General features: G+C 39.1%; 1 protein-coding gene across 1 annotated transcript; it reads left to right on the plus strand.

Annotated features, from left to right (window-relative positions):
* Nucleotides 1-2,811: 2,811 nt before the first annotated feature.
* Nucleotides 2,812-15,862, plus strand: TMEM237 (transmembrane protein 237; the record flags this gene model as incomplete). The annotated part of the gene is made up of 13 exons (XM_082483982.1): nucleotides 2,812-2,826; nucleotides 3,982-4,013; nucleotides 4,987-4,997; nucleotides 5,523-5,579; nucleotides 7,160-7,273; nucleotides 7,656-7,767; nucleotides 8,501-8,661; nucleotides 9,294-9,417; nucleotides 10,425-10,616; nucleotides 11,601-11,674; nucleotides 12,167-12,260; nucleotides 13,475-13,596; nucleotides 15,518-15,862. The coding sequence occupies 13 exons, from the start codon at nucleotides 2,812-2,814 to the stop codon at nucleotides 15,583-15,585; spliced, it is 1,176 nt and encodes a 391-aa protein (XP_082340108.1). The 3' UTR covers nucleotides 15,586-15,862.
* Nucleotides 15,863-23,514: the final 7,652 nt, after the last annotated feature.

The following is a 23,514-nucleotide window of genomic DNA, read 5'->3' on the forward strand; positions in this document are numbered from 1 at the left end:
CCTTTCTTTTTATTACAGTCATTCCAGTACTGTGATACCTCTATATTCTGGAAGCCTTACTGACAAACAATATTCCATCAATATTCAGTCCAGAGCATACTCTTTTAGCATGCTGTCTTTGAGCAAAGAGTGTTATTTATGAAGGTATTAGTTTGCTGCTCATCCTTTTTACGTTTTAAGACAGGAGCAGAGTGGTGGTGTGACAATAAAAATTACTCTAGATACCACAGTTATCTTCACAATACACATTGCATGTCTTTTTTCTTTTGTTCCATCAACTCCAGTGAGTAATAACTGACAAAATATGCACTTACCACAGACAGAAACAAAGTCAGAAGCCCCTTTTCCTATTGGTTTGCTCTATGGTAGCGTGCTTTCCTCATCACACAGTGCAGTGCTTGCGGCAAACAAGTTCTTCACTCTCTTCACCTGGAGTTGCAGCTGTCTTGGCCCCTGAGGCACACAGATTCTGTTGACCTATGTCACCTTGGAGGAAATCAACAATAGCAATTTAAAGTGTAGAAAGAGATTATTCAAAGCCAAATATTGCAGCTACCCGCATGCCAGCTTGTTCTAGAGTCAGGCCTAATATTCCTTGTTTAAAGGTAAAACTTGGGAGACCAGAGTTCCAGCGTGTCACTGGTGTGGGGTAAGTACAGCTGCACGGTGCAACTGGTGCCAGCTCTGTGCTGCTGGTCCAATTCTGCTGCCTAATCCAGCATTTGTCGACTCTTTCTCCGTGCCTGTTTTTCATGTGTTTGCTTACAGACATACCTGTTTTCACTATTAGAAAAGAATGATGTTCTCTTTAGAGTTGCGTTTGCTTCGTGTCCGTTTGTGCTGGAACATTTTATCACATTTTTTTTTCTATTTTTTTCCCTTTCTGTTTACTGTGTTTAACTTCATTTTGCAAATCGTGCCCATGGCTACAAGCTAAAGGAGGCTAGAAACCTTGTTTTCCCACTAACGTGCATTTGATTTTGCTCGTCCGCAGGCCAAGGGACGAGTACCCCCCGCCCGCGGCAGCAGTCGACTCTGCGGTCGGAGCCTAGCCCAGGTGGGCGAGGGAGGCGGGACCTCCTCGCCGCTGGGGGGGCCGCAGCCCTGGACTGCCGCGCTCCCGCACTCCCGGCGCGGGGCGGAAGCGAGCGCCGGCTCCTCCCTACGGCGCCCGGGAGACCGGCGGCGGGCGCGGCATGGCGGCGCGGCGGGCGGGCCCCGGCGGGGTGAGGGCGCGGCGGGGCCGTGGCAGGCGGGGAGCGGGCGGCAGGGCGGGCAAAGTGCCGGCGGCCACGGCAGCGCCGACCCCGCCGGGCTGCAGCCCCATGCGCCCGGCTGTGAGCACCGGCGGCGGCGGGAGGGTCCGCGCTGAGGGTTGTTGCTGAAGAGTTGTACCGGGGCTGTCGGGCGGCTCCTACACCGCGGCTCCTACACCCCGGCTCCGCGGAGGGGAGGCGGCGGTGCTCGCCCTGCTGGTGCCCGGGGGCGGTGGGATGTAGCCGGCGGCAGCGCCGCACGTTTCTGCTGTTCAATTGCTGGGGGCGCAAGCAAGTATTTCCTCATCGTTTTCATATTTTCATCCCTATATTTATCTTAAAAAAATACGTCTGCAAAGCTTTAAATCTGTAAAGGCTGGTTAAGTGTTTTTAAATCTTTGGGGTTGTGTGTAACTCTCCCCTTGGTCCCACCTCTGAGGTCTGGTGATAGTGGCAGCTTAGCTCACCACGCTTGGGGAGTAAATAAATGCTTCTGCTTGGTGCTGTTTCATACGAGCCGTGTTTACAAGTGATGGCATTTTCAACGCTGCATCCCTGAATGGACACCCAGGGGTTGGGTAGTTCAGGATTTTTCCCTGCATGAGAGCTCCCAGGGGTGTCCCACTATCCTGTGGCCTGGCTCATGTGCGCAAACACAGGGCAGCGGCTGCCTGGTTTGTGGGAGTCTCTTGGCTTCAGGGGTGCTATGGCTACGCAGCACTCAGCAGCTCTTCGGTCAGAAACGAGATGTGCCTGGAAACCTGTGCCCAAACTCAGCCTTTCTATGGAGCAACTTCTTTCAGACTCTGAGTAACTGGGAAGTAATAGAGTAAAGCTCATATTTATATTGCAGAATTGGGAACTTTGATGCAGATGGAACAGATGAATATTCACCACTGCCTGCTTGCCTGTGATTTCCTTTGTTGCAAGGAATAAATGATACAGAAATAATTCACGGAATCACGGAATTTTCAGAGTTGGAAGGGACCTCTAGAGATCACCTAGTCCAACTCCCCTGCTAAAGCAGGATTGCCTAGAGCACGTTACTCAGGACTGCATCCAGGCGGGTCTTGAAAATCTCCAGAGAAGGGGACTCCGCAACCTCCCTGGGCAGCCTGTTCCAGTGCTCTGTCACCCTCACCGTAAAGAAGTTTTTCCATGTATTTGAACGGAACTTCCTGTGTTCTAACTTGTGCCCATAAATTCGCTTTTTAGTTGTTTCATAGAAGGTAACAAAATAGAGAGGTACCACAGAACACAGGTGTACTCTGCACAGACAGTGAATGCTGTACAAAAGTGGTTTTTGTTTTGTTTTTAGGGTTTTTTTTTAGATATTGGGGTTTTTGAAATATCAACTGTCCTAAATATTTAATAATTACTGCCACAGGACTGTAGGAAACAATAACAGTAATGAGCTCTGACCTTTATCGATATTTTTTTCTCCCTTACATTGGTGCACCTGGATGGTGTGACCAGTCCTGACCAGTTTGCTGGATGCCGTTCAGGGTGTGCTGTTCTTTACCTGTGTAAATGGCACTTGCTGTCAGTCTTCAGCATGGCCAAAATCCAGGTGAGAGATTTGAAGCCTAATCCTGCAAACCCTTCCTTGCACAAGGTGTCTCATTCGTTTTGAGTAAACCAAACTCAGTACAACTTGCTCACTGGAGCCTGTACCAGGATGTGGAGTTACGTTTTTTTCAGTGCAAGGAATGTTTGCTGCCATGGAACAAACTGCTGTTGTTTCAAACGGGAGTAGTACTGGGCCCTAACCCAGGGGCAGGAAGGTTCACGTCCAGCTAATCCTGGCTGCTAGAAGCTTATTTTTAGTTCAGAATTAGCTGAGGTTCAGCATGAGCAGCATGAGGGAGTGAGGAACGGTTCACAGTGCCTCTTTCAGGGAACAACATCAAATGATATGGGAAAGAAACAAGTGGTAAGTTTGTGGATCCTTAAGTCTTACCACTTTTACAGCCCTTTTTATTTCTGATATCAACTGAATTTTTGGAGAGTGGGAAATATTTATTCCTGTATACTTTCTCAATATAATTATGTAATACAAAATCGGAAAGTAAATTGTCTTCCTTTTTCTAAATGACAAAGTGCAAGAGCTCGGTTTCAGATTGTTAAAGGAGATACTTATTTTTAGATTTTAGTTGTGTTTGACCTGCTGGTAAATATTTTCAAAATTATATGAAAATTAATGTTTTATCTTACTTAAAAGTATTTTTCATAAATAAGCATATTGCTTTTACTTAATATTGTTCTGACTTTGCAGCTTCATTAACAGAAAATACTCAGCTCACGCTATATACTGTGCAAGTCTATTAAATGCACAAATTATTGCAGTATTTTGATATTTAAATAGAATGACTGATAAGCTTTCCAAGGAAAGCAGTACCTTATATGAAAAGTGCAAATTATTCAAGTGACATTGAAATGCAAGCTGTGCCTTGCACATAGCTGTTAGGTAAATGTCCCTAATGCAGTACCCCTCAGAACTCTGAAAAAAGCAGCATATTATTCCTGTGTCATTCTGGGCACTTCTATGTAACGTCTCCATCAGGTGTCTCTCACTATTTAAGAGGCATGTGAAGCAAAACATACTTAGCACATTCTGACCATTTCTGGAAATAGCTGTTTTCTGTGAAATGATTTAACAGGTGCTCAGAAAAGAGGGGGTTTCAGACTTAGAGAAGTTGACTTTTGCCCCTGTCTTGTCTTTCAGTGCCCGCCTCGTGCCCTCCCTCCAGTGCCAAGGTAAGATCAGTTCATTCCATAGAGTTGATCATGGTTCTGTACTGCAGTGTTCTTAAAAGTAATAACATTAAGAGAAATAAGTTTCATAAACATTTGAGTAGTCATAACGGCTTTAAAAATATTTGCTTTTCTTGCTAATTTGTTGTCACAGAATCCCTTACAAGGAATGCAATAGATTTTAAAGTTTTACAGAGGCCAAAAATTTTACTACATTACCTCAGTTTTAATACTCTGAGAGATAAACCTTTTAAAAAGATTCAGACAAATAGCTACTTCGGTGTTATTAACATTTACTTCATTTTTATGGATGTCCCTCTTTTCAGTCTCTTCTTCCTTCCCTCTTTGTTTTGTTTCCTGTTCTTTAGGGTATTTGAATCACAGATCCTTCAGAACAGGAATTTCTGAAATTAGACTAGGTATTCTTGAATAGAGGTGTAGCTGTATACCAGTTTGACATAATATAGGGTGAAATTTGGGCTTTTTTTCAGTGCCGTAGTGAGCAGTGTGGAACGAAAGGCAATTACAGTTTTTATGACACGGTACTTCAGAATTCCTTTAAAGTACCTGAAAGCAAACGTGACATTTGCAATTGATGACATAATGACAGTGTGGTTTTAGTAATGTATGCGCTCAGATGTTTCATAACTTTTGTTGGTTTGTTACATATCAGGCAGTAAGACAAGTTTTAATTAGCCAGGTAGTTAAAGCTTTTAATCTGATCCACAGCTAGCCAATCAAGAACCTGTGCATAGCCACTAACAAAGTATTGAGTCTCGACGATTGCTTTGTACCCTTAACACTGTTGTACACAACTGCTCATAAAGAGATCTAGGGATGGGGATAAGGAAATTAATCACAAAAGCAGCAGTGTGAATTTTGCTGTTGTCAATTGTAATTGATTCAAAACTAACTAATTTCACATCTTTGTTCCTTTTACGCTGCTCTTCAACACCTTTTCTCCTTAAATGTGAAGTGGAAATCAAGGTGAGTTATTCCGGCATTAAAGAGAATGATAAACATTGGTAGTTCCTTTTGGTGTCGCTTCCTGTCTTTAAAGATGGGGCCTTATGCTTTTCCTAAATGCTTGCTGATTATTTAAACTGCATGGATACCTGTGCTGCTATTGCTAGAACTGGCTGTTGTTTTTCTTTGTTCTCTTTACTGTTGCTGTTTCTGTATCAAATCAAGGTAATGGGAATGTTGTTACTGTGCTCTAAAGAAGTAGTCTATTCTTCAGAGCATTATTCAGAATATTTCAGTTTTTCACGTAACGCACGTGCATGTGTGTATTTAGCCTCTCTGGCACTTAAGATGGATTTCCTATCCCGTTTTCCTGCCATCTTCTGTACTCCTGCTGGCATGAATTGTCATCTTATCTGTAAAAGGTGGAGGAAGTCTTCACTTGTAAAAAGGAATCCCATTCTTAACTAGCAATACAGTGGCTGTTAAAAAAGGGAAATGGAGATTTCTTCATGCTGTGCATCTATACTTCTGTTTTATGTTTTGCAGATGAAATTCCACTCAGTCGTCCCAAAAAAAGGAAGCCTAAAGGAAAGACTCCATTAGGTAAAGTCCTGCCAAGACCGGAAACTGTGTTTGTAATCCTGGGTGAGACCTGTGCTGTAGCCAAGCTCCTGACAGATACACGGTTTTCAGTCTTGTACTCTATTTTTGAATACTGTTCTCAACTAATTTATTGCAGTTGATTTTGTATTGAATGGCTGCAGTCTTTTTCCTAAAGTGGTGTCATTTTAGAACAAGTCTGTAATGCTAACTGAAATACTTGTTTTCATCCTCTGCTCTTTCTCCCTAGCTCCATGCTGCTAATACAGCATGTCTTGATACTGAACATTGTTATGTTGAATGTGTTAAGTGCTTGAATTTTTGAACAAACTAAGATAAAACTCATTTAACAAATCGGCTCAATTTCAGTCCTTCGCCAAATAAAGTCACAAGTTAATGGTTCCATTACCATCCAAGAGTTAAGAGCCTAACATATGACTAACATCGAAGTTTTATATTTTTACAAGAAGTGGATCTGCAGAACAAACATCTTGGTTTAAGCAAGATTACAAGTCTGATGTGTTTTGGTAAAGCAGAATGTGTTGATAGAATCTGGTGGATTTCTGTAAACCATTTGACTTGGGATTGTATGATGCTTTGATGAGTAAACCTCCTTTACTTGCTCAAAAGAGTGTACAATTGAAGGCTCACTGAAAGACCTGTAAATGCAGCAAGTAGAGCTGTTGCTAGCAGGGTTCCCCAAGGATCAAGTTTTGTTTACTGTTGTTTTCAGTGAGCTGAGTGACAGTGCAAAGTACACCTTGGCTTTGGCCATTACTTTGCTCGTTAGTTTTGCGTTTTAGCACAGAAGACCTTTCTAAAAGGTGGGAAAACTTGTGCTTGAAGTGAAAATAAAGATAGATTCAGTTGTTATCATAAAAACTGCAGTATTTGAAAGAGCTATAAAAAAGCAGATGTGATGTAAAATGGAGAAGTAGCTTTGTCTTTCTACTTCTAATCATGCAAATTGATGCTACTGCTGCTAGAATATTTGATGAATTCATGTTAACTTCTCATGGAAATGTAGTTCTTCCAAAGTGTAGCAATTCGTCTTTCAGATTGGAGTAAACATCCTTTGGTGTTGTTTTATTCTGCTCTTCCTTTATTCTTGTGGTGTTTGTTTAGCATTTAAATTTCCCTTTTCTATTGCACTATTTTGCCTTAGCACGTATCTGTGTGAATCGACTTGTAACAAACTTAATTTTTCTTGACCCTTGCATTATAAACTTTGCATGTAGAATGGAAAAACATAGAGGTATAGATCTTTCGTGTGGTAGATTCCTTTCAGTCAGTCCTCTGTCGTATGCCCAAATGGGAATTGTGCTGTTTCTTGGATACTTAAATTTCCTCCTGAGCATGAAACTGTCAGGGTGAAAGGAGGGTTGTTAGATATCACCTTGTTATGTTCTTACTGATCACATTTGTTTCCCATCTCTTACATTTTCTAGCCAATACATTTTCATCTAAGCTACAAGCTGGGCAAATACAGTCGTTCTGCGAAATGTACCAAAAGGCAGCTTTTTCTTGCCTGTTTCTCAGTGGCCTGAAATTAAGGTTGCTGTATCTTTTCATCTGGTTTTCAGATGGCATTGTCCAAGCAGCTGTTCGTCGGCAGTCTGAAAGCAGTGAGCCCCTAACTCCTGAACCTCATGATGTCCCTCCTCAGAGGAAACGCAAGAAGAAGAAAATACCTACTGGTATGTGAAATAATTGTAGATTGGAAAGAGCACTGAATAAAACTTGGTAACACAGAAATAAGAATTGCCAGCTTGTATTTTGGTTTAAAACTTTACAAATTATGTGCTTTTGTACTTAAAACAGCTGAAAGTAATCTCTGAGTGAATGGTAGCTTAGAGTTTCAGTTTCTGATTTCAGATTCCATAGGGTACAAACTCTCATGCAAATAATGGCAATACAGTTTTGGAAGTGATAAAATAGATCCTTTATATCATTCAAAGCTCAGAAGAGCATCACTTTTTTGCCACTGTGTTTATATAATAACTATTAATGTACTTCGGTGAATGGATTTCCATTTTTATGAAAACTGAAACTTTCATGTGGTTTATTTTAAATCTTCAGATTCTGAGACCTCTTTTACCCAGCAAAATGTTGCATCCTTATTTCAGAATGGAAATGGCATGGATATCCCTGAAGCTGAAGAAACAGTGATCCGCAAACAGAGAAAAAGAAAGTGAGACAGAACTAGTATAGCTCATAATCCGGAAAAATTGTGATAGTCAGTGTGGCTGAGTAGCATTTTACATTGTCACATTACAAAGACGTAAAATCTTGAAGCCCATGATACCATTCAGCCTGTGCAATAAATAATACGTGTGCAGTTCTTTTCAGGGTTAAGATCTAGCTTTCTTCACCTGTTTGTTTTATGCATACCTGGATGCATTACAGTTCTGAACACACTTAGATGAGACTAATATTTCAGTCACATACATGAAAAAAATAGAATGTGTAACTGCTTGCTTTCATTCTTAATATTTTCTTCTTAATTTTATGGCAAACTTTGCTTTCTCATCCTTTTTATTTGCCTTTTCTATGCCTTTAAATCATTTTAGTCACCTTTCTACCAAAAGCATCCACTTTCTTGGCCTTGTATTTAGTTTGGGGTTGTTTTTTTTCTAATTCTTAATCGTGATATGCATTTCTTCCCACCTTATTGTTTTGACACAAGAAACAATTTAAATAGAGAGAAATACCCCAAAATTAAGGATGAGCTTTATGGTTTTAGTTAACTAACTTCAGGAGAACTTTAGTCCTTAAAATTATAATGGAGGTAATATTATACAGGACAGTAGCCTGATCGGTTCCTATCAGTCAAGTTAGACATGTTAAATGCTTATAGGAGCCTTCAGCTTTTACATTCTACTTCCTGTTCTTTCTTTGCCCCATTGTATATTCTGTGCTACTAGGAAACCTCGGCCAGCTGAAACACATGGTTCCAATGAGTTGGAAGTGGAGGAGGAAGACATCATTGAAAATGAGCACAGAAAAAGCCCAGATCAGCAGCCTGTGTTTGCTGCTCCCACTGGAATTAGCCAGCCTGTTAGCAAAGTGTTTGTTGAAAAAAATCGTAAGTGCATCTTCTGATTTAAGTAAGGACATTTTTTGCAACTAAAGGAAGCATTATTGTATTTAAAATCCATATACTGCACTACTGGGAAGAATTAAAGAAAAAGAAGTTTTCCAAGACAAAAATTATTTGGAAATAAATATACATTATAATTTTTCAACAGTGAATGTTAGTTTTGTCGTGCTGGCATGTTTGGATGAATTTTTGAATTCGGTGGTGTGGGTGAAAAAGACTGTTTAATAGTACCCATTTGAGCTTATTTGACCTAATACTGTCACAGTACCTTGCAAAGAAAGTTATCATTTACTATGTTGCAAAAAAATCTTTCACATAGAAGGTTTTTGGTGGGTTTTTGTTTTGGTTTTTTTTTTCTTTTTGTACCAGGAAACACTGAGTAATTACCCAAAGTGCTTTGCACATTCTTAAATCCATAGCCTGGTGGGTCACAGTGCATCAGCCTGACAGATGCATCCTATAATGAATGTAGGATGACAAAGGCCAGGAAGTGGGGAGATAAAATTTCCTGATGGAACTTTTGATGCTTACACCTTTTTAACACTAATAAGTATTAATGTAGAAACGATGATGGAAGGTAACAGTACTCTCTAAAACTAATTTCCTTATCCTTTCAGGGCGTTTTCAGGCAGCTGACCGTGCAGAATTGATTAAAACCACTGAAAATATCAATGTACTTATGGATGTGAAGGCTTCATGGACTACCAGAGATGTCGCCCTTTCAGTGCACCGAAGTTTCAGGTGAAAGATAAACATTTTAATGTAATAAGCAGAAATCAGGGTTGGTTTTTTTCTTCTCCCTGAAAGTTCGCACCTTTTCTCTATCATTGTGATTATATCTTTATTTCTTTTGGATATTCCTAATAAATGGTGGTTTGAGATGCAACAGATATAAAGCTTCTCAGTCCTCTAACTTTTGGTATTTGTTGTCAAGAATACCTATTTCTGGTCTAGACATCATGAGTGAAGTGCAAATTATAAAAAGAATAACTAAGGAAGTCATATTGCAAAGCTTCAGACAAAACCTGAATAGCAAGAGATCGATCTGGTAACAAAAATACTAGAGACCTACAGAAAAAACATATTACAAAATGAGATTCAACCATCGGCTATAATACGAGCAGAATGAAAATACCTGAATTCAGGTAATTCTCAAAGGAAAATCCTGGTTGGTGAAAAAGAGGGAGGAGTGAAATTGGACTGGGGCATAAGCCTGCACACAATAGCAAAAAAATATTTTATTGTGTTGTGATACAGAATGGGAGGATGACGGGCATTTTCTTCTCTAATGTATTTTATTTTAAAGCCTGCACTTCCTTCTCAGCTTTTTTCTTAGCAAGGAAGATAATGAAAAGACTGACTCAAGGACAAGTTTAAGAGCTTAAAGCTCACTTGTGTAAGTGTAAGGAGCAGTGGTCTTAGGAAGCTACAGGCAAAATGGGAGTGTGCAGCAAATGAAAGTATTTGATTCTGGTAGCGGTAATGAAGTGACAGGGTCAGGCAAAAGATTTTGGTTTTCTTTGTTGAGTGCTCAGGTACTGATGCAATCTGTCAAGGGAGGAAGCAGAAGTCCCGTTGCTTAGAATTTTTAGAACTACATCAGAAAAAGCATTCAGAAATATTCTGTGAAAGGCTGGTATCCTGTCATGGCAGCAGGGTTGAACAGATGGATTCATAGGCCTTTTCTATTTGTAGTTCTTAGCTAATTCAAGGTGTTAAACTTGTCTAATGTTCTTTTCTTCATTCAGGGTGATCGGACTCTTTACCCATGGCTTTCTTGCTGGGTATGCTGTATGGAACATCATTGTTATCTACATTTTGGCAGGAAATCAACTTTCCACGGTTTCTAACCTGCTCCAACAGTATAAGACACTAGCATACCCAGCTCAAAGTTTGTTCTATTTGTTGCTGTCTATCAGTACAGTCTCAGCCTTTGACAGGTAAAATATGTTTGTATTTGAAAGGTGGACATAATTTGTGTGCAGTATGTTCCTTTCTCCTTCCTCTGGCACGTTTTGATCTCCTGTTGATGATTTAATATGATATACTTAAGGGAATGATTTTACACATGGCTGGCTATATGGATAAAGGGTGTACTTGTGCATTTGGACCTTTGTTACTCATTTCTGTCCATTGCCTGCAGCCTTGCTTCAATGTGTTGGTGCTGTCTATGTGACCATGAGGTGAACCAGATGGGAGAGCTGGCCTGTTTTTTTTTTTCTTTTTTAGGGGAGAGGTGTGGTGGAGAACTAATGTTTCTACCAGGTTACTTTTCATGTGAATCCATTCCCCAGTGGGGTTTGCAACATGGCTGTGTAAACAGTTTTCCTGTCTTAGCTGGGGTTTCTGTATTACAGCTTAAGAGTGGGAATGAGCAGAAAGAGGAGCAAAAAAGGCCATAAACAGAGTAGATTCATAGATGTTTCTTTTGGTAACAGGTGGTTTCCATGGCAGCATGGTAAGCCAGGGGAGAAGTCTGTTCTATGGAAGAAATTGTGACTTTTTTTTTTCATTGAGTAGTGGCAGGAAGGAGGCCTGAGTTATTCTTGGTTGCTCCTGTACTAGTGCAAGCTATGTGTGTAGTTATGTTACCATACCACTAACCATAACTCAGCTGGTGGTGTGGACACTGAAATGAATGGTAAGGATTAGAGAGGGGAGGGATCTGTCCACATTCTCCGCATTCCAGAAAGGACTGCTGTGTGAAAGCTACAAACCTCATGGAACATCCTCCTTAGTTTCAGTCTTTCTTGGATTTGGCATAATGAGGATCATTGCTTGTGTGTGGAATATAGTTGTGTATTAAGGCACTGTAACAGAGGCAGAATACAGTATCTTGCAAAAAGTAAAAGAACAATAGAATTCTGTTAGAGGACATTATTATCTTATTGGGCTGTGTTAATGACTCTTGGTTTTGTAATCAGGATTGATTTGGCGAAAGCGTCGGTTGCACTGAGGGGCTTTCTTACCCTAGACCCAGCAGCAGTATCCTCTTTCTGTAAGTATTCTGAAGCAGATAGGAAGTTGTCCAGAATAGACAGTAAATGGAGAAATCCTATGTACTGTTTTCAGTGAAATCTTCCTCCCTGGTTATTTTCTGCTTTAGAATAAGTCACTTGCTAAGTAGTTGAAAATAGCATTCAAAGGCTATGAACACTTTGCTACATATTTTTTTTAAAGCATTTGCAATAATAGCATTAGTGGGGTTGTTAGTGAGATAGTTCTTTTCCCACTTCTGAATACAGACCACAGACCTAGCAGAATCCAGAATCACAAGATGCCACTTTTGAGGTAGCTGATCAATTGCAAAAGTGCAGAAACCAGATTTTGATGGGTCGGGGGAATGTTGAAGAAGACAGAATGAATTAAAGGAGGTTATCATCAGAGGCAGTGGAGTGAAAGGAAGGAAAAAGTAGTGATAAATATTATGTCATGATGAGACAGCATTTTTGGGCTTTATATCTGACATGACTAATTCCATTTCTTCCAGTGTACTTTGCTGCTCTTATTTTATCCTTAAGCCAGCAGATGACATGTGACAGAATAAATCTCTACACGCCACCTTCAGAAAATGGCAGCATCTGGTAGGAAACTTAAGAGATCACTTCTGTAAATTATAGTATAGCCCACTTAGGAACCTTAGTCAAACTGGTGAATTGAAAAGGTTATACAGTATACATAAGTATTACTGAAAGATTTCATTACTAAACCTGCCTTGTCTGAGCTTGTCCTGAATCTTTAATAATTTCACTGAAAAATGAGAACTCAAGGATGGGTTCGGTCATGTTGGTTGCAAACCCATTATACCTCAAACAAGAGCCTGTTGGAAGATGCTGAAAATGTCATCTGGCAGGAACTTTAAGGATCTTTTTTGCTGGAGAAACGGGATCCCACTGAGGTAACGCTTGTGTTCAAGGGCAGGACATTCTGTAGAGATTCAACACTGTTTTTGAAGGGGATGGTCTAATCTGTCCAAGAAACGAATGTCATGGTATTACGAAGTAAGTGGTATGTCTGCCACAGGACGCAAGGGCTTAGCAGATACAGCTGGCATTAAATATGAAGCATTGTTTCACACTTGGAGATCCCATCCAAAAGTAGATATTTAACAGGCTTAAACTCTAGTAGCATGAAATTTTAAAACAGACCAGGAGAAGCAGAACAAAAGCATTTACATGAAAATTTGCTGGTTTGGGCAGTTAGATAATTTTTCTTTCTTTTTTCTTTTTTTAAGGGCTTCTATAAATGTTTGTTGAGTTATTAAAAACCCTAGATTCTAGTATCAAAACCTCAACCTGCTGCTGTTACGCCAGTAAGAAAAGTGTCAGCTGACTGAAATCATAACCTTTTTAAAGCCTTATGTCATTCACCCCACAGCATCTGTACACAAGTTTTTGCACTGGCTTCCAGAGAGACTTTACTGACTTGCTGTTCACTTGCATTGCTGCCTCATGAGGAAGTGACTGACAACATTGTGTGGTTTATTTCACCACAGTAAAATTTGACCATGTATTATGATTTTTATTTTCTGTCTCTTGGCCAAGAAAAGGAATTTGCTGTTGAAATCTACAAGTGGACATTCTCTATGAGACAATGGGGTTTCTTAGCTGAGTTGCTGTCTTCGGTAGTCGCTCTCTTTACCAGACCTTTGCAATGCAAGACCATGAGGATGGTACACGTAGTTTTGTTTTCACATCTTGCTTAGCAAGCATGTTTTTATGATACTCTGTTGAAATTGTTATTGTAACCTGTATGTACCAGTGAACCTCTGACTGATTGGTTGATGTGCTTTTCCCAGGGTGGCAGGTACAGAGGAAGAGATTGTTCAGCCGTGGATTGTAGTGAATCTGGTAGTGTCTATTCTCGTTGGGGCAAGTTGGATCTTCTTGTCTTACCGACCAGAGCTAGACCACAGTGAAGGTAGGAAACACTAATAGGAAAAATGTTTGTTTGGGCTTTTATTTGCTGTGCTCTGCATTTGGTGTTCAAGACCAGTCCTGAGAAATTTTGTGGCTGAGCAAAACCAAGCATCTCCTAGCAACTTGCCAAAGCAAGTGCTTTTCTTATGATGCCGGAGTCTATGTTCGGTTTTATAAAGAAAAAACAGTAATTTAAAAAGGAAAAAAATAGCCTTGTTTGTCCTGGCTGAAGCAACATGAATTTTGAGACATGAGAGCCCATGTATCTCTTCTTCGTTGAAGGGAAAAATAATTTTTACTTTAACAGTATTTTGAATATATGAAATGTATTTATTCTCCTTGTATTTTAGAAAATTCCCTAATGTTATTAATGTTCCTTTTGCAAATGCTGAATGCATTTCGAGTACAGTATTATTTTCAATAGAACATTGCAGTAGTTTTGGGAACTCCCAAGCCTTGAAAAGTCAGATTTATACTTGCAGAACAGGACTTCAAATGAGGACTGGTTGTCTTCATTTGTCCTCATTGTCTAGGCTGGAGGAGAGGGCAAGCAAGTTGTCCCATTTTCTTAGAAGCAGCTTTGCTAGAGACTAGGCCTTCTTCCTTATGTTGTTCCAACTGTGATCCAAAAGGCATATCATAACTCAGCTTTCCTATCAAGTGCATGCAGCCTGTGACTTGAAGCTATGCTATACATAAAAATCATGTTTCAATTTACAAGTGCACAGGTATCCAAAGAGCGTCATGAGTTGAAGCACAGATTTGTGTTTGGGAGGCTGAAGAAGATTCAACATGCTTCTTCAGATTACATTAGAATTTTAATGTACAGATTTCTGTATTTCAGCTGGCCCCAGTTACTCTGCTTATTTTTAATAACTCAATGAGTTAAAAAAATTCTAGGTGGCAGCCTCTACAATCTTTGACAGTAAAATTTATAATAGATGTTTATATTGTATTTAAACCCCATTTTTAAAACAATAAAGACTTATTCAAGGAAGCTAGTGGCAGGATTTAACTCAGGTTTTGATGAGTTTTTTTGATATTTACAGTTGGTTACTAAGATTAGAAAACTTGCTTCAGAAATTTCAAGAGAGAAATTATGTTAGAACTTGCCCCAAATAGTAAAGAAAGTTTAGTCTGCTGAGGATGAGGTAGCAAAAACATGTGAATCTCAAACTTGAGTGGATAAACCACATTGTTGCATATACAGGTTGTGTAACTTTACCACATTGACAAACTGTTGGCAACCACAGTCTGGTCTATATGATAAACATGCTGTCAGCAAGACAGAAAGTACACCTATGCTGAGGGTGCAGTATAGATACATAAGGGAACCCAGATACGAGAAAACTCTACCCTCAGCAGCACAGAGCTCCACAAGGGTACCTCATCAACTGCTTAGCGTGCCTAGCTGAATTTCTCTGCAAGGAGCTCTTCACTGCTGACCTTAGGCTGTCTCCCGTGCCTGAGCTGCCATGGTGACAGTTAGCTGTGAGCAATATCATTCATGATTCTTTCTGTACCAGGTTCTAGTGTTGTTAACTTAAGCTGAGATACATAAAGCAGATATATTCATAAATGAACGAGCCTCTGAACAGAAATCTCCCTTCTTGAGTCCGAGACTGTCAAAACTTTAACAATCCCTCAATCTGCTTTAGAGTTCTGTTTCAGTGTCCAGGTTGAATGCAGGATGATACTGCATATGATCAGCTGCTAACTTCATCACTAATTCTGTTAATTTTGGGGGGCAACAATAGTTTTCTAAAGACAGTGGTGGCCCTTGCCATTGCTGAGTTGTTGGTATTATGATTGGGAAGAAAAGCAGGAGGCCTGGGGGTTGCCCGAGCACTTTTTGGGAATAATGAAATCTTATTCAGGTGAAAGTTTTAAAAGAAAATATATTTCTTTTCTTTTTCCTTTAGAACTGATGTTTCATGCTGAAATTGAGGAATTTCCCCAGGGAGATATCATACCCAGAGTCCAGCCATAGTGTGGAACAAGCGTCTGCAAATATTGTAGCTGTGACTAATGGCTTAACATGTTGTGTATTATAGCCATGTATTATAACTTTCACAAAGAAAAAAAATGTATTTTTATATTGTATATATTTGATTTCGATCTTTTTACGTGTGCTACAATTTCCAAACATTATTGAAATTTTTTATACTTTTGCTTTTTATTTTACGAAGTAGATTAGTGCTTAAAGTCAAAGTGATTTTTTAAATATTGCTACCTGTATAACCAAAGAAACTAGATGGATGCAGAAGATCAGGTATTCACTGCTTTTTTGACTGCTGTACAGTCTTAACAACCTGCTTTTGTTACCAATGCTGTAACATTATTTACAGCAGTTACATTAGTAAGCAGTTGGCTTAGCTGATATGGCTAAATATTCTCTAGAGATTAAAACAAATTTTATGAAGAAAGTAGTCTAAGGAAGATTATAACAAAACAGAGTTAGAAAACATAAAAACCAGAAAGTTAGTAAGCATAAAATAATCTGGGTTTAGTTGTCATATAAAGTATTAGCTAGAATAAGGGATTGGATTGTCAGGGATTTTGTTTAGTAATTCCTTAAAAGAGGACACTTTATTTTTCTTCATTTAGTTCTCTTGACAAAGATCTTGATGATAACAAGTCCTTTCAAGTTGACATAGATATAAGAAACAGAAGTTTTAATGTTGCAACAATTTGGTCAGCTAATGAATACCTAAATACATCTTTTAATCAAGCAGGGTGGTTTTGGGTTGCCAACAGGATATACTTACAGCCTGTAATTTCTTTACAGTCAAGATGCATACCTATTACAAAGCTATTCACAGGAGTAGTGTTCCAATCTCTCCTTATCTTGTATGGCAAGAGACTGTTATTCCCTGATCTTTCTAAAGAAACTTGAATTTCAGAGATGTTAAAAATGTTCTACCTATTTTGATGGAGTTTGATTTCCCCCAAAAGGATGTTTATTGTTTTGTGTTAGGGTAGAATGGGAAACTTCTTCCTAAAATCGAAAGAAAATGCTTACTAATGCAAAACCAGAACTCTGCAGCAACCCACCTTCTATGTAGTGATGTAGTAGTAATAAGTGTCAGTTGGTGGGTTTTGATGATGATAGCCAACATTCTTTTTCTTTTATATTAAAGTGGCAAAATGAAAGCATTGCAGATGTGAATAAGTATAAATGTATTGCAGGATGAAGCAATCTTCTTAACAGACATATAAAGAGCTAGTTTGAAATCCATCTCTCAAAAAAGTATCACCTAAAGCCCTAAACCTTTTTGTATATGTTATTTAATATGTATTGATTTTGCATTGTTTTATTTAACGTGTGTGTCTAAGTGTGGTTGTAAAGGTTGAGCAGTTGTCAAAGTTCCCTGGAGAATACTGTACTTTCTAGTAGTGAAGTTAAGAGTAGCCAGAAAAAAGACTTTAAGGGGAATGTTAAAGAGCCAGTAGCTTTCTGTGCTGTTCCCTGAGTTTCTTTAAAATAGGAATGGGAACACGAATAACTAGAGCTGCTGCTGCCCTGTTGAGGACTTGAGTTTTGTTATGGCCGTCTAGCAAATTTAAGTAATTAAAAAATTCAGTGTTCATGACATTTTTTAAATGCTATGGTAATCTTGAAGGAAAAACAAAAAAAGAGTTGTACCAGAATTAAAATATGTTTCACAGCTGTTGGCTGCATTCTGGGGCATTCACTTTGTTGGGAAGGAGCTGTTAACCTTTTTTGTAAATTGTTATGGCTCTTGTGTATGTATTTTTGCAAAACTGTAGAGCTAAATTATGGCTGGCACTACATTGTACATTAAAATGGAGAGATTCAGGGTGCCACTCCCCTTTAGTGTTGCACTGGAGCTTCTTGTCATGATTTGGCTGTAGGAGATGGAATATGCACTACTTAAGTGTTCCCATGTAGGTTGCCACCACACTTTCTCCAGATGTGGTGTGTTTGATTTATAGAATTGTTGAGCTCCTGAAGATGAGACTAATAATGGCTTCTCTTTGCTGCTTCACATTTCTGTCATCTCGGTAAGTGTACATGCACATGGAAGTGTAATTTTGCCCATAAATTAAAGAACCCAGGCAAAACTGTGCTAAGGCGTCAAATCAGTACAGGAAAAACTTGAATAACATCTTTGCTTGATTTCTGACATTATGACTAGGAATTGGCATTCCAAGTAACCCTTGGACAAAGCGATGCTAGCCAAGAGCCAGATTTGTTCTTGTTGTGAAATACGGTAGTTTGTTTAGATGGTTGAGCAGGGATTAAGTTAATGAACTTAATGGGATCAAATATTGAAAACCAGGCTTCCCTTTCCAGTATCTTTTTGGGAGGTTCCGAGTATATGCATGTTTAAACTAATGAAGTTTGAGGTTGCCATTTAAAATCACACTTAATTTGATGGCTAATTATCTATTTTACAAAGTACTATTCATTCCATTAAGCCTCACAATGGAATATGAGTTTAACTGAGCTTTTTTGTTTAGTTACTTGGAAAATTTTAGAATGAGTTTACAAAACAGATGGTTAATTACAGAACATGCAATATCTTTAGAAGCCTTAACTGAAATGCCTGTGTGCGTTTCCATACCATTGTTTTTAATGCAGTATTTTTCTGTTAATGAAAAAATTACAAAGATGTTAGTGCCAATTTCTTGTTTTTACATGTATGAAGCAATTAAACATGATTCTACTACTTTGTCCTGTTTCCAAATGATTAGTCTGTTTAAAATAAATCAGTCCATTTTTTTCCCAGTGCTAATCTTATGTATAATATGCAAGCTCTGAACAAGTGATTATGGGAAAACATTTTTTCCTTATTTGTGGTAGTGTTGTAAATAATGGCTTTGCTTTCTCTCCATCAGATTCCTGCTGCTGTACTGGTCTTTTGCTCAATCAGAAATGTTACTGTAAACTCCTGAAAACTAGCAAGTAAAGTGTATTTCATCAGTTAATGAGGTTTGTTTAGCCTAAAACAAATATTAAGAGGAGAGTCCGATTGCTGCCTTTAATGGCAAATGCATGATTACAAAGAAGACACGAGTCAGACTCTTCTCGAGCTGCGTAGTGAAAGGATGAGTGGAAATGGTCACAGGCTGCATCAAGAAAATTACCACTAGCTGCCACAGGAGTTTGACAGTGAAGGATTTGGGACAAGTGGGGGAGCTGCTCTGGACTTGGGTGGACAGAGCCCTCTGCAGCCTGAGGAAAGGTTGGATTCAACCAGCCTCCAGAGCCCCTTCTAAGCTAAAGTGTTCTTACTTTGCTTCTTGAAAGGTAATCATATAAAATTTAGTTAAATTCCAGTAGTTTTTCTTCTTTTAAATGTTACTCTCCCAATTCAACTTTCTCAATGTGAAGCCAGGTGGCATTAATTTGAAAAGTGTCTTTTAAAGTGGTTTTTTTTGGTTATTGCTGAGGTAAACGTCAGGAGTGTTATAGTTAGGTCAGAATTATTCGCTTGCATATTTGCAGCAGAATTAACTTAAACGACTGAAGGCTTTGGGAGAAGAGAGTAAATCATCAGGTACGTATTTATTGCTAAGCCTTACCTTTCTCTTCCTTTTTCCTCATAGTGATGTGGCAGTTGTATTCCTCATTGCAGCTGTGCTTGAAATTGGTCTGTAAGTCCACAGACACTTAGAGAAAAGTCTCTTGGTTTTGTTTTTTTTTCTCCTGGATGTTAGGAACGCTCCGTGCCCCCAGGGCTGCTGGCTCTCTTCACGGCGGGCAGGGAAGAGAGCTCCCAGCGGGGCGAGGCCGCGTAAAACCCGCCGGCTGTCGCTGCTCGAACAGGTGCTTTTGGGTACGTTTTTTCCCTGATCGGGGACAAGCTGTATGCCCTCTCCCCGGTCCATTTATTAACCGATCGAGCCCGACCATTTTGTACCCTCCACCTCAGCGCCGAGCCGTTGCTCGCCGCCCCCTCGCGCCGCGCCGGCAGGTGGCGACCCCCGCGCGCGGAGGCCGTAACGGCCGTTAGGGGGCGGTGGCGGGGCCGCCATGTCAGATTTGGCCTGAAGGAGGCGGCGGGGCAGACCGCCGTCCCCCTGCGGCCGCAACGGAATCGGGGGAAGGGAGCTGCTTTGTCCTGCGTGGCTGACCCTGGGCACGGTCTTTCCTCATACTGAGTGTCATTTGAGGCTGGCGTGCCTGTGGGAGGGAAGCCTGCCTGCTTAATAGACTAGTTTCCATCCCTGCCTCATCTGGGGATGAAGATACTAAGGCTGGATTCCTCTGCCTCTTCCATCCCCTTTTATTTGGTGGTGGCAGCCAATGCGTGGCCTGTCTAGGAGCTGCAATCGAAACAGGAAACCCAGCCAAAAAGAAAAAAAATCTCATATGTTCCTACACACAAACAAAACTATTTGCTTTAATTCTGTATTTTAAATTTATGTAATCTTTTCCTCAAACTTAAAAAATTCTAGAGTCCTCCCTAGCTAAGGCAGTTTCCTGTGCTGATTTCCTGTACTGTATTCAATGAAAAGGAAGAAGAGGGCATGGCTTTTCAAATTGATGCAGACAGGCCTCAGACAGATAATGATACAGAGATAAGGAAAAAAAAAGTAAGATCTTGTGGATAAATTTCTGCACCCACTGATAGATGTTGTAGTTAACCTACATAGTGAAAAACAAACAGTTTAATGTACTTTTTTGGGGAAAAAAAACCACCCCAACAAACAAATAAAACCACAAACCAAAAACCACAAAAACAAACAAAAACCCCCGAAACAACCGACAACCACTTTTGAAAAAAAGAAAAGGAGAAAAAATAAATAGCACAGTCAATAAAAGATTTTGAAGTTAGAAGTCTCATGATAGAAGAGCAAGAAGAAATATCTGAAACAATAAATTCTTCTTCCATTTTAAATGCTTATGATGCTATTACTCAAGCAGAATACCCTTGTAGGTGATGGCTTTCCTTTTTAGCAAATTGCTCGGCCAAGCATGAGGAAAAAGAAAAGTCGTCCAGAAATCCTGACTGGAAGTCAAAAGACAAGCAAGTAGTAAAGCTTCTAAGAAATGTGCGATGCCACCAGCATCTGGGTCAAATATTAACAAGTACACCATGTAAGAAGGAAAACCACACTGGTTTAAGGAAATCTAGTGATGTTGTAAGGGAAAAACATGGAAAGTATGCTGAACCAGCTCTTTCAACATTACATGCAGTGGGGTCCAAGGATTCAAAATCATCTATGTTCTCCCATAATAAAGAAAACTTGAAGCAGAAAGTGGAGCAGGAAAGAGAGCACAAAAGCAAGCCAAATAAATCGTTCAAGTCTGTGATGGCTTCATCGGTTACTGCAGAACAACAACTACCACAAACCATGAAAGCATTTAAAGAAAACTCATCTACAAGTGGCTTTCCAGATTTCACATGGGCAAAAGGCAATCTGCCTGTAAGAATATTTTTCTTTTAATTGACCACATCAAACGTTTGAGAACTAGAAAGATAACTGATATCACAATGTAGAATAAACAAACTTTAAAAATAAACTGTAGTAGATAAACTCAGCATTGATAGTCTTGACCGGTATGTAAATTTTGACAAAACAGAGGAAAACCTATACATCCTGGCAGCAGTCCCTCTGTTCCTTGCTTTCTGTTTGCAGTATTTTTATTATGTGTATCAGGAAATTCCACTAGTAAAGATGAACTTGTCTGAAAACATGCTTAAGGTTTTTGTACTACACCATGTCACTTGAATTGTGAGTGCTTCTTTCAGTTTTTTGTTTCATCTGCTTTTACTGCTGCTTAGGTGCTGCTGCTAACCATAGTTTGCAAAGTTTTCTTGATTCAAATATTGCTTCCGCATGGCTGGTGCAATTAGCCCCCCCCCCCCAATGTAAACATCATAGATCACACTTTTGAAGGGATGAGATAGTTGGTGCTCCTGTAGATCTGCAGATTTTCCCTGTAATTTTCATCCCATATGACACTGATTTCTGCTCTAAACTACCATATTAGAATTGTTCATCTTCCCTTCACATTCCAGAGGTAGGTTGAATTAAGTGTGGAGTTGCAAAAATCATGGGCAGTGGTAACTGAGATCTTTGAACAGCATGTGCTTACTCTTCTTCTTGTGAGTGTGTAGCCATTATATATATTCTAAAGGCTTAACAGGAATCATGTAAAATCTATTAATAATGTATTTCCTATCCTTATTTTGTGTTAGTACACCACATTTTATTACTACTAATAATAATAGAATAAACATGATTAGCAAGATATGAGATTTAGCAAGAAGCGGACAGATTGAGAGCAATAGGTTCCAGATAAAGCACTTTTATCCATGAATCTGAATTTGTGGGTAAATCCAGTAGTAATGGTGTAATTGTAATCTAACCTAAAAATAAAAACCACCACTCAGTTGCAGCTAATTTCTTATGGGCTTTTTGGCATTTTTTTTTTCAGGAACTTCATGGGACTTCTGTGTAAGTAACATACACTTATGTAACTAATTTATCGAGTAGAATCAATTGTTTCATTTGGGAATGATGGAGGTTTCCACAGGAAGCTGTTTAAACCTAATATTCTTTCCTTCATCCTATCGCCAAGTTTCTGGATAGGTATAATTATATTAATACCAAATGTTATTCTACTAGCTGTTTATTAGTAGACCACCTCAATTTTTCAGTGCTTTCTTTTTTAAATCCTTAAGTCTTTATTAGTCAGTTACATCAAATAACTTTATTTCATCATAGTATGGTTCTTACTCATAGTCTTTTGAGGTTTGTCTCGCTGGATGTGTTGTGTAGTATCTCTGAATTTTAGTAGTTTTTCCTCATTCATACAGGATAGGGATGACCATCATCAGGACAGGTCATTACAGCTAGCTTAGTTGCTTTAGAGGTTTATTAGACAACCTAATATACTTTAGCAAAGCTACTTACTAGCATTAAAGACAGGATACGTAAGTCACCTACTTAGATATCTGCCTCGTGTCAGAGACATTCAGAACAATGGTTTTCAATGATTTTCAATGGTTTTCCCATTATTTCACCCATCATCTAGGCTAAAACCTGCTTTCATAGCACTTGAGAAGGAGAAGGTGGGGAAAAGAAAGGAGTAAGGTAAAAATAGTATTTTTTCTAATATTTACTTCTGTTCCCTAATAACATCAAGTGGAAGAAATTGTTGTATCTTCAATGGATATTTATTGCACTGAGAGTCTTTAAAGTGAGTAGTTCATATAGCAAATCAAGTTGATTCTGAGTAAATCACACTTTTTCCTGTGTTGATCCATTCAGTCATTCACAAACTGCTGTGGTATCAGACCAAGGCAGTAAGAAACTCAACAGCATTGAGTATAGATTCAGGATAATGGTAGCTAACCTAAGTTTTCTATTGTTACAGGTATTTCATTATTTTATGAAGTGTAAGATGCTAGCACAATGAAAGGTGGCAGAAAAAAAAAAAAAAAACAAAACAAAAAAACCACCCTTGTGTTGTTTCCACAAGTATTGCAAAAGTAACCAAGTTATAAATTTCTGTTTCAGTGGCCACAAGAAGATTTTGCAAATGTATAGAAGTTTTATAAGCTCCTTTGAAAATACCTGACATTGAGCCTAAATGTAAGAGCCTTGAAAATATCAAGTCCAAGTTCAGTTCTAGGTCGTATGCTGATAATACACATCATTGGTATGAGTAAAAGTGAATAAAGAAGTGCTCTAAAAAAAAAAAGAGAGAGAAATTATTGTACTTAGAACTTTATCAGCTTGGAATAGAAAGTCTCTGCAACTTAAACCTTAACAATACAGATCATGAATCTCAGATTTTGAAAACACTAACTGTATGCAAAAACTTCAAATTTTCAGTGGAACACAGATGCTCCCAAGAACTTCTTTTCAGTGACAGGCTATTGAAACCTCCCTAACAATACCACGACTATATATTTTTTTTGTGTTAACTGATATTTCT

The sequence above is a fragment of the Vanellus vanellus genome, assembly GCF_965231255.1.
Source record: "Vanellus vanellus genome assembly, chromosome: 5".
Lineage (NCBI taxonomy): Eukaryota > Metazoa > Chordata > Aves > Charadriiformes > Charadriidae > Vanellus > Vanellus vanellus.